A 10,652-nucleotide genomic window follows, 5' to 3' on the forward strand; every position below is an offset into this window, starting at 1 on the left:
ACACTATACCGACTCAAAAAGAAGGGGCCCAATTGGCCTCTAACTTTGGAGGGAAGGAAAAGACACGACCACGTTCACAAAGTTCACAAAACATGTAATAAAAAACACAGAGGGGTGGTGATAGTGGGACCTTTCTGCCTAACCAGTTTGCTACACACACCCCATGCATGTTAGTAATGTGTATTTTAATGTCTGCTGTTACAGACTTTACTCTGATTGTTGCCATTAATGGCCTTGGCCGGCACTTAAGTCTTGCATCAGAAACCCCCAACCACCTGAAGGGGAAGAAGAATAAGCCTAAGAGGTCTATTGGATTTTTGGATTACATGTTCATCTTGAAGTGATAGCGTTTTAGATTAAGAATTGAGATGGGAGTAGAGGAAGGAAGATCGTTGTCTGAAACCCCAACTTGGGCTGTTGCAACTGTTATATCTGTCATGGTCTCTCTTGGGTTCTTCTTTCATGCTTCTTTGAAGCAGTTTGGGAAGGTATTATAATATAAACCCTTTTCCACATATCATGCACATGAAGTGTTTGTGTACATATCTATGTGTTTACACGTATAACTGTTTCACTTTCTTGCTTCTGGTTTGATGTTTATTCCTCTCGAATCTTGATTTTCCTGTTAATTTTTCTTGCTTTTAGTTCCAAGTTTTATATGTGGTTGGATAGGACTAAGACGAAGGAGAACTTGAAAAATCTTGTGACAAATGGCATCTATAAAAGGAAAGAATGTAGTGAAATAATTTTATAATCTCATTTTAAAGCAACTCAAAAACTCTCTACATTTTGTATCTGTAATGGTCGCTCTTGGGTTCTTCTTTCAATGTTTTTTTGGAGCAGATTGGAAAGGTATTAACCCTTTTCTATGCAACATCTGTATACATACATATTTATTTATTTATTTTGCTTCTAATTTGAAGTTTTATATGTTTCATCTCTCTCTTAGTGGTTGGATAGGACCAAGAGAAAATCTCTTCTTGCTGCTCTGGAGAAGATTAAGGAAGGTAAGTTAGACTGTATTTTTTTTTTTTTTTCTCCCCTGGGAATGTGCTTACTCTCTTCTTAATCTTATTGACACATTAGGAATTTGTTCTCATTATTTGGCTGTTTCCTTGCAAGCAGAGTTAATGCTCTTTGGACTCTTGTCGTTGCTGATGGGTCATTGGATTATTTTTGTGGCCAAAATTTGCATTGAATCATCAGTCTTAAGCAGCCGATTCTATCCATGTGCACCGAAAATAGATACCAGGGATCTGAGATCTACAAATCACTTTATTGTTTCAAATTCTGATTTTTTTAATTATTCGGTTGCCAGAGAGGAAGTGAACAATGTGCAGAGAGATTTTTGTCCTAAGGTAGTTGCCTCAAAATCCTTTTTGATGTCTTAGCTTCACGTTGTTTCTTCAATTTTGTCATGATGAAGGTCACTTTCAATATCATTTTACCCTTGAAGCCAAAAGCAATCAACATCAATCCTGCTTTTCTATTTCGAGTGCAATTTAATGAGGTTGAGGCTGATTGTACACAGATTTTGCTATTAAATCCAAAATTTTGCTAGTATGTCATGGATTGTAGTGTTACAAGTTAGTTTTAACTACCTGCACCTGAATATGTGAAGAGAACAGAACAACTTTGTGAATTGGCTCTGAAAGTTGTAAATTATACTATATGGAGTAGTAGAATACACCAAATCCATGCCAACTGTCAATAGATGAAATACATATTTAAATTCCTCCACCTCCAAATGAGGAGGCTGATGGTTCGTGTCCCACCAGAACAAATTCTTACCTATAACAAAAGAAGAAGTTAATTGTCATTTATTAGTCACTTCATATGAACAGGATCTTTTTTTAACCCATAATCTGCTTTCCAGGGACATGAGTCCTTTGCTTCATATGAAAGTCTTGAGCAGCTTCATCGTTTCTTGTTTGTTCTTGGCGTTACCCATGTAGCTTATAGCTTTATTGCTATTGCCCTGGCCATGATCAAGGTCAATATCTTCTTCAAAGTTACTATATTTTGTGCACCTTTGGAATTTAATCTTTGTCAAGAAAGTATTAAGGTCGTTCTCCTTGTGCATGCAGATATATAGCTGGAGAACATGGGAAAATCAAGCAAAGTCAATCGCTCTTCAAGGATTACAAGGTTCAATTTTTTCTAATGGACAAAGTTGATGTCTTTTCTTTCAAATTTCCTTTATCTTTCTAGGAGTTGGAAGCATTTTTCTAATTAAAAATTCTTTGCCATATTATTTTGAAATTTAATCTAGGTTCGGCAGAAGAAGTCCCAAACAGTTTAAGAATGAGGCGACTTTCTACTTTCATTTTTCATCGCACATCTCATCCATGGAGTCAGCACGGAGTTCTTGTTTGGCTGGTAGTGTCACATTCTTAAGATCTTGTATTTTGACTGGCTCATGCTGTCCAATTATTTTCCTTATCAATTCAGTTGAACTCGGTTTTTGTTTGTACATTCAGAGTTCCGAATCAGTGGAACTCAGCTCAACAGTTATCTGAACCATTCTGTGCATTTTATTTCATCTAGTTGTTTTCAGTCAGTCAAATGAATTTGAAGCCTCGGGAATCCAACAGAAAGAAAGCAGAAACAGAAACTTCAGCTTCAAATATAAAAGAATGGGAGGGGGATTGGGGCTGTAGGCATGATCTTATTTACTCAAAAAAGGGAAAAAAAAAAAAAAAAAAAAAAAAAAAAGTTAATTTGGTGAGTTTTTCAGGGCATAGGTGATTAAAAGACAATGATAATATATATTTTTTAATATAACTAAACAATATGTTAAATGATTTTCATGCGGGTCAGTTTTGTCACTTTGTGTATTGTGAATCTATTTTTGACTTTCTTAATCTAGATTATTGTAGACCTACCCTTTCTATTTTATACTTTCGTAATGTTTGAGATGGTTTTCATTACTTTGATTCCTAAGTGCACCCATCATGATAACTGTTAGTAAGCATTTCTTGGTGATAGTGACTTAAAAATCAATATTATATTTATTGCCCAATATTGAACTCTTTTTAATTTATTCAACAAAATTCATTAAAAATCTTAAAATAAAATCAAAATTTAATGGGTTCTGGGTTAAGCACTTGTTCATTTTGGAGGACTTGTATTATGAAAAAAATAGTTCAAGGTTTTGATATCTGCATGTTTACTTAGTGTCTGCTGCACTGTGCATCTGCATCACTGCAAACTTATTGTAACATCAGCCATTACTGCAATTTAGGATCTTGTAACCCTTTGGATCTTTTATTTCTAAAACTAAAAGTATAGGTTTTCACATTAACTGTAACTAAAAGTCTAAATTTGTCCAAAGCTTTTCATCTTTGCTGAATTATATCTAGGTTACTTCTGCACTGCATGCACTTCCCAATTGATTTTCTTATATTTTTTGTTTCTGCTTTTGGTGTTACAATTATTATTATTTTTTAATGGTCTATTGATGTGGCTTTTGCTCATTTTAAGATTCAAACTCAAGCTTTTTCAATGTGCAGCTTTGTTTCACTCGCCAGTTTTGGAGTTCTATAAACCGAGCTGACTACATGGCTTTGCGTTTGGGCTTCATTACTGTAGGTTTCTTTCAGATTTTATTCATATGGAAGTTTTCCTATGTACATTTCGCTGCATGGATGATGAGAACTGTTTCACTAAAGTGTTGTGTTGTTGTATAGTAGTCTTCACGCTATTCATAGAGTTGCATGTATAACATTCTTCAAAAAGCTCAATGCAAATTGTTGAATCTAATCATAGATTCAGCTAAGAGGGCTAGAACTGGGATGATGGGGCCCAATGGGTTGTATTGCAAAGAAAATTTCAGTAGTTGCCGAAGAATGGACTCTGCATTTGGGACAGAGCTTTAAGTTCAGATATAAACAATCCAATCCTCTTAAAAATTGTGAAATCTGTTGAAAGAAAATTTTCTCTGTGTTTTTCATTTGGCGTTTCATTTTATGGAAAGTAAGAGCAAGTGTAAATCATGAGATCAGAATTCACATTACAGTGCAAATTCTTCCAAAAGAATTATTGTCTCAAATCTTTTTTCTTTTCTTGGTATTTGGTTGCAGACTCATCAACTACCATTATCATATGATTTTCATAATTATATGCTTCGAAGCATGGAAGAAGAATTTCGTGACATTGTTGGCATTAGGTACCACTGCTTAATTTACTTTGAGGTTGAAGTTTATTTCAAATTAATCTGCTTAATGCATTTTACTGCTCTCTTTTTTTTTAAAAAAAAAAAAGTTTATGATGACAAAATATGAGGTTTACTTGCATCATGGAGCATGGATATGTAAATGCTCTCAGTTTATGGAGTATGTGCATAATTAGATCAATTGATTTAACACACTGATGTTCTGTAACATTTTTGGAGCTAGTTCCACCCACGTTTAAATTGTAATTGATTTTAACTTATCAAAAAAAAAAAAAAAAAAAAAAAAAAAAACTATAATTGATTTTAATTTTCTAGGGAGACTTCCAATTCATTTTACTTATGACAACAAGGGTAATTCCTTATGTTTGAGTTTTTGGCCCTACTCTCATTATGAATTTCTGGCAAACTTTAAACTCTTTGAAAATCCCCCCACCCCCACCCCCACCCCCACCCCTTTCTTCTGGTAGGTAAATCTTGTACTGTATTTATTAGGTGATGTAATATTGCATAGAAAATGTTGAGAGGAGGATGCGATTCAATATACTCTACCTGATATCTCTTGAAGAATTTAGCATGTGTTTATCTAGTACCAAAATTGTCGAACATGATTCCTTTTAGAGTGTGTTACACAAACAACATGTTGGAAGTGTGTAAGATGTTTCGGCTGAATAATGGAATTTACATGGAAACTATGGCACATGCATAAGATGTTGTGTCTAGCAGTCTAGGACTATCTTGAAGTGTCAGTGTCCTATAGGTGTATGACATGTACATATCACCTCCGTAGTAAGCATCCTTGCTTCTTAGATTGCCATCAATGTGAATTATGTCATTCTTCCTCACAGGTGTAGTTATTGGTGTCTGTTGCATATGAGTGTCATGTCTTGTGTTTGAGAGCATGCTAAGTTATCCCTTCATATTTTGTATGTTTCTGTCATACCAAGTGTCTTATCCTTTAGATAGCCATTATCAAGCCAGAAAAGAAGAGGAGAGCCATGTTAGATTGCTGGGAAATGGCATAAAATCTATGCTAGACCTGTCATGATTATAAAACCAAAGTTTCACCTTTCTTTAGTTTCTAACAACTTCATCAAGACTCCACTTTCTTCTTCTTCTTCTTCTTCTTTTTCTTCTTCTTCTTTTTATTTTCTATTTTATTATTATTATTTTGGGTGCAAGTACAAGACTCAACTTTCACTGCAGTTAAAAATTGTCATAATTTCTACTCCCCTTTTCCTCATCTTTTGCAAGTTGTATATGTTTCTCCTGTCATCCTTTGTACTTCTACTGTAAAGAGTTTCATACGCATTGAACTTAGCCTCATAGGTTTATCGACTTATCCACCTTTTCTTAAAAAAATTATATTCGTTTGTTTTTCCTTTCTGTTCTTTTCCATGTTAGTCGCAGGACCTTTTTGCAATTCATTATTATTTCTCCAGATTTCTTTACATCATGGCCATTATTCTTTGATTCTCAAACCTTCACATTTCGGTACGTTCCTGTTCAATCTGTCATTCCTTATAACAGTTTGTCTATTTAGAATTTCATTCTTTTAGTTTTATCAATTTGTCATTAAATAACATAAATTTTGCACTACATTTTGCTGCCTAGTTTTCAGACTGTATATATTTTCTCCATCTTCACCATCTCCAAGATAAGCATATAATATCATTAGCATACTTGTCGAACATTTGAATTTTTCTTGTATGAAATTTACCCAACTCCTATTTGTTAACTCCTAAGGGTCAATAAAATAAACAAGTAATTAAAAGAAATCAAAGAATGATATAAATGTCTACTTCATTTGAAAATTTAATAACCTGCATTTCTTCTTTGATATGATTATATAGACTCAAAATTTATTCTTGGTATGTTCTCTCTTTCTCATTTTTTTTTTTTTTTGGACACTGTCGTTTGTAGAAAAAATGAGCCATAACATACTATCAGAACAAAAGTATGAGGAATCATTTCTTGTACTAATGTTTTTGTTCTTAGATGACTTTAATATTAAACATTATGAAATGGTTATGAACTTGGATACTCTTTCCTTCCAAAAACTTATGACAACTCCTGTGGTTCTTTGCAGTGTGCCTCTCTGGATTTTTGCAGTATTGTCTGTTATCCTAGGTTTTCATGGTAATTTCATGTGCCTGAGTATCCTTCACGAGAAGCTAATGACAGAAGAACTTGCATATTATTTCAAGCAACCACAGATAACATTGCACCTAAGTGTTCACATCATAGCCTCCATAGGTTAACCTAGAATGGATAAATGGAATTTAACTTTGCTGTTGTAAGCAAACACTGTTTTCGCTGCTGTTGCAAGCAAACACTGTTTTAGCTGCAGACCCCAGTGAATTCGAATTGTAATTCTAAGTGAATTTTAGGGCACTTAGATGCAGTGCCATGAGAATCAATTTGCATCTCAGCGTGGATATTGGAGGTCAGTGGAAGTTGAATGGCTCCTTTGTCCTATCATTGCATTTGGAGGTACAAATCCATCATCACTATCACAAGAGTAGCCATCATTGTAATCGATAGATAGGTTTTAAAATAAAATTAAGGCTTTCTTTAAAATTTGCTGCTTCTATCTTTTCACTTTGATGGTGGCTCTTTCCCTGTAATGCCTCATTCTTTGTGATGGATTTGTTAAGAAAATTATACATAACCACAAAGAAGCGTTCAGTTTCCATGGGATGTCCAATTACACGCTTAACAATAATGATATTGAATTCATATTCTTAAAATTGTTTATGCTTTCTTTACAATCAAAGCTAATCTCTAGGGAATGAACTGTTTGCCCTTGATCAGGAACTAACAGTTACTTCTGGCTTTCCTTCCTTCCATCTATTGTAAGTACTCACCTTTCAGTTTTCTTGCATCTGTCTTGTGATACCCAAAAATCACATTACTTACCTTCTTCTCTTTTCTTTTCTTCTTTTTCATTTATATTTTTATTGTATGTAAAAGTTGATCCTGCTGATTGGTACTAAACTGCACCGCATAGTGGTGAAGCTGGCAGTTGAAATCATGGATGAATCTTCATTGACAGGAGTTAATCAGTTTAACCTTAGGGATGAGCTCTTCTGGTTTGGGAAACCCAGGCTTCTGCTGTGGTTAATACAATTTATATCATTTCAGGTCAATGAAGCAAACACATCCATATTTTCTTTTGAAATCCTATCTTGAAATGCCAGATTAAAAATTAAAGGAACAAAAACAAAACTTCTTGAATCTAATGCACTGAGTTCTGCTACTGATGGGAATTGATTTGCAGAATGCCTTCGAGATGGCTACTTATATTTGGTCTCTGGTAAGAACTTCTTACAAATTTTCTATTAAGTTAATTTTTGTATGGCCTTTTTTGTTGAGTGAAACATGAGGTGCCTTTCCATTATAAATAAACACGTGCACTTGATTGTCATAGAATTTAGGGAAGGTACAGGGTAGGGAAGTCTACCTCCCTGAATTTGTTCTGGAAATAAGATAGTAATAAGCCTAATCTGATGATCCTCCTGACTATCTGATCTACTAACCGTTTACTATTTCATTATTTATTTGCCCATTATAACTAACAATGGCGGCTTGGTATGTGTTGTTACACATGACTCAGAGCTGCCAATGAACCTCTGTTGTTGATTGGAGAAGAGGAAAGAAACATGTTTATAGGAATAAAGTTTAGCAATTTTTGTTTTGGTACATACGTAGAATACCAAACTCACAAACACCGACTATTGCCCCTACAGGTACTTGAATCGTATTTTCCCACGTGGAGGGGGAGATACCACTTGAGTTTTAAGGCTTGACGATGAAGTTAAAGTTTCTTAATATGACGTGTTAGGTCCAATATTCCATAGTTGCTGAGGACATGGTTCTCTGTTCTCACTTCGCATATAATCAAATGGCTAAACATCTAAGACCTTTGTTAGTAAGCTGGAACCTTTATTAGGTCTTGCGTAATGATGAGCATTGCTTTAGTTTCCTACGGTTCAAATTTTAGCCTTTTGAGATCTCATATAAATGGTCAGCTTCTTGTTAGGCTTTTAATATCCGTTGCTTTACTCATAAATAGAAAATGGTGTATATGCGACAGTTGCAGTTTTTAGTTTCAGTCCCCCTAACTGGTCTGTAATAGCTAAGTTCCATTTAAAGCTTCTAACTGTGGGCACATGTTATGTCAAACATGTAATCATGACCTAGCCCTTATAAGCTTCTAACACATTTTTCAAATTTTTTATTTCCATCTAATATTATTTATCAGTTGTAAAATTTTAACTAGGGTGTTTTTTTTAGGGTTTAACTAGGGTGTTGAACAAATAGTAATGATAATAGTTTGGATTAAGTTAAATTTAGAGACTAAAACGCTCTATGATCTTGACAAGATTTTATTTTCTTTTAAACAAATATGTTGTAGCAATTGCCTAGTGCAATGATAAAGTTTGGATTGCAGCAGTCACTTTGTGCAAATAAGGCCAAAGATTAGGTTCATATTCAGTTCACTCATCCAAGCACTCGTTTGGTTGTTACCCAACCTCTTTTATAATCAAATATTATATTTCTACATCTTGTTTTAGCCGCAGCTTAGCATCTTCTTGCCTTCATACATTCAATTACTTTGCCACCAAAATTGATGAGGCCATGGAAACACGTGAATAGCTTATCTTTAAAGCTGTGATTCCATCAAAACTATTAGGGGGCACAAATCATATACAGCAAACAATACATTGCCATTTTTCTGTTCAAAGCAATTTTTATTGACTTCGGGCAAGTTACATTGCATTAAATGCAAATACTAGTTATGGAATTAATCACATTGCATATAGATAAGTGTGAAGAGGGTCTGTTTACTCGAATCAACTCAACAAAACCTTTCCGAACCACTTGGTGTAAAGAGTCTGTTTATGGTTTCTATATATAATTGTACCAGTTTTGTGTTCTCCCTCCTCTGCTTGTCAGTGCTATAAGGGGAGAGTCACAAGCCTGTTCCCTCATTCCCAAGTTAGAGTCTATTTTATGGCGTACTGTTCGGGACCTGCATTAGCATTGGTCCCTTGCTCAAGGGATAGTCCTGACACCATTTGTTGTAATTCCTTTATATGATGCCAATAATTTTTATTTTATTTATTTTTCAGTGGGAAATTAGAGAACCTTCTTGTTTTATGGAGAATCGCAGCTATCTAGTGATCCGCTTGACATTTGGGTACATTAACGTGATATAATTCATGTCAACCTTTTGCCAGCTGGAATTATTTCTCTACTCTATTGAGGAGCATGAAATATCTTGTTGATAAAAAAACATTCACGTAGTTGTATCTATTTATTTCTGCAGGGTTGTCTCTCAGTTCTGGTGTAGCTTCATCACATTCCCACTCTATGTCATTGTTACACAGGTGGCTTGAGACAACAGTCAATCCCCCTTTTTGTTCTTCTCTCCTCTCTCTGTCTTTCTCGATAACCTTTAAAGCCATTGCAGATGGGTTCAAATTTCAAGAAATCAATAATCGCCGAAAATGTAAGAAGATCACTTCATGGATGGCAAAGGAGGGTGAAGGCCAAACAAGGAGGTCCTCCTTTTACTCTTCTAAGTGCAACATCAACCATGTCCCTGGACTCGGATGAGACAGACAGGATTGATACCATTGCGACAAGCAGCGTGGAAGGAAGCTCAAAAGGATATGATGATGCCATGTCCTCGCATCAACATGCCTATGTAAAAGAACAAGGTCAAACTAACGAAATTTCACCGAGTGATGAGCAGCTCCAGGTTCCATTTCCTGATGGTCCTAACTACAGTTGTTATGATGACAACTATGGCAATGAACACAATGGCAACAATGATGTATAGGATCATTCATGTCTTCTTCCACTGCCTTGAACTACTATTTATATTCTAGTCTCTCTGATTGCAGACTTTTATATGATAGCATTGATAAATGAGAACAAGAGTAATTTGGTGGAGACCAGCACACAACACGGATTGCTTGTAGCCCACATGACTTGCACGTGGAGAGGGGGAAAAAAATAAATAGAATTAGGGGTTTTTTTGTTAATTAGGGTTTTATTATTATTATTTTTGGTAATGTTTAATTTTAGCATTAATTTTCATAATGTCCTATATATAAGGTTTGGTCATGATTTTTTCTAGGTATTATGCAATCAAAATATTTATTTTTGATTCTTGGAATATTAATTCTATCGTCTTTTATTCTTTTCAATTTGACGCCTCACTCCTTTGTTTGTATTTTCATTAATTCATTCTCGACCTATCATACCTATTTCGTAGGCCAATTTCTTAGGCGGATTTGTCTGGCCTGTGAATTAGTAGATGGGACCTATACTTGAGTTTATCTATGCCATTCAATGAATAAAAGCCTTTTAGGCCTGAGAAATAAGTCCGAGTATCATTACTTGTCTGTTATATAGTTGTGTAAGCCTAGCATGGTTTGGATTTTCTGCAAGCTCAATGGCTTGCACTCCT

General features: G+C 34.8%; 1 protein-coding gene across 1 annotated transcript; it reads left to right on the top strand.

Moving 5' to 3' along the window:
* The first annotated feature begins 207 nt into the window (after positions 1–207).
* On the top strand, positions 208–10,301 carry LOC132283234 (MLO-like protein 4). Its single transcript, XM_059785157.1, has 15 exons — positions 208–488; positions 950–1,007; positions 1,126–1,358; positions 1,877–1,993; positions 2,088–2,148; positions 2,273–2,379; positions 3,513–3,587; positions 4,083–4,168; positions 6,261–6,310; positions 6,986–7,026; positions 7,145–7,315; positions 7,452–7,487; positions 9,307–9,374; positions 9,504–9,564; positions 9,648–10,301. The coding sequence occupies exons 1-15, from the start codon at positions 369–371 to the stop codon at positions 10,017–10,019; spliced, it is 1,656 nt and encodes a 551-aa protein (XP_059641140.1). The 5' UTR covers positions 208–368; the 3' UTR covers positions 10,020–10,301.
* Positions 10,302–10,652: the final 351 nt, after the last annotated feature.

This window comes from Cornus florida, unplaced genomic scaffold, assembly GCF_030987335.1.
Source record: "Cornus florida cultivar Cherokee Brave unplaced genomic scaffold, ASM3098733v1 CherokeeBrave_3.0.0_Hap2_Chr11, whole genome shotgun sequence".
Taxonomy (NCBI): domain Eukaryota; kingdom Viridiplantae; phylum Streptophyta; class Magnoliopsida; order Cornales; family Cornaceae; genus Cornus; species Cornus florida.

Bases quoted from the DNA above. Each gene is read 5' to 3' on its own strand.
- LOC132283234 (XM_059785157.1), top strand. From the start codon at position 369: ATGGGAGTAGAGGAAGGAAGATCGTTGTCTGAAACCCCAACTTGGGCT. The intron at 2,149-2,272 runs GTTCAATTTTTT...AATTTAATCTAG, and splicing joins CGCTCTTCAAGGATTACAAG to GTTCGGCAGAAGAAGTCCCA. The intron at 6,311-6,985 runs GTAATTTCATGT...GCCCTTGATCAG, and splicing joins TGTTATCCTAGGTTTTCATG to GAACTAACAGTTACTTCTGG.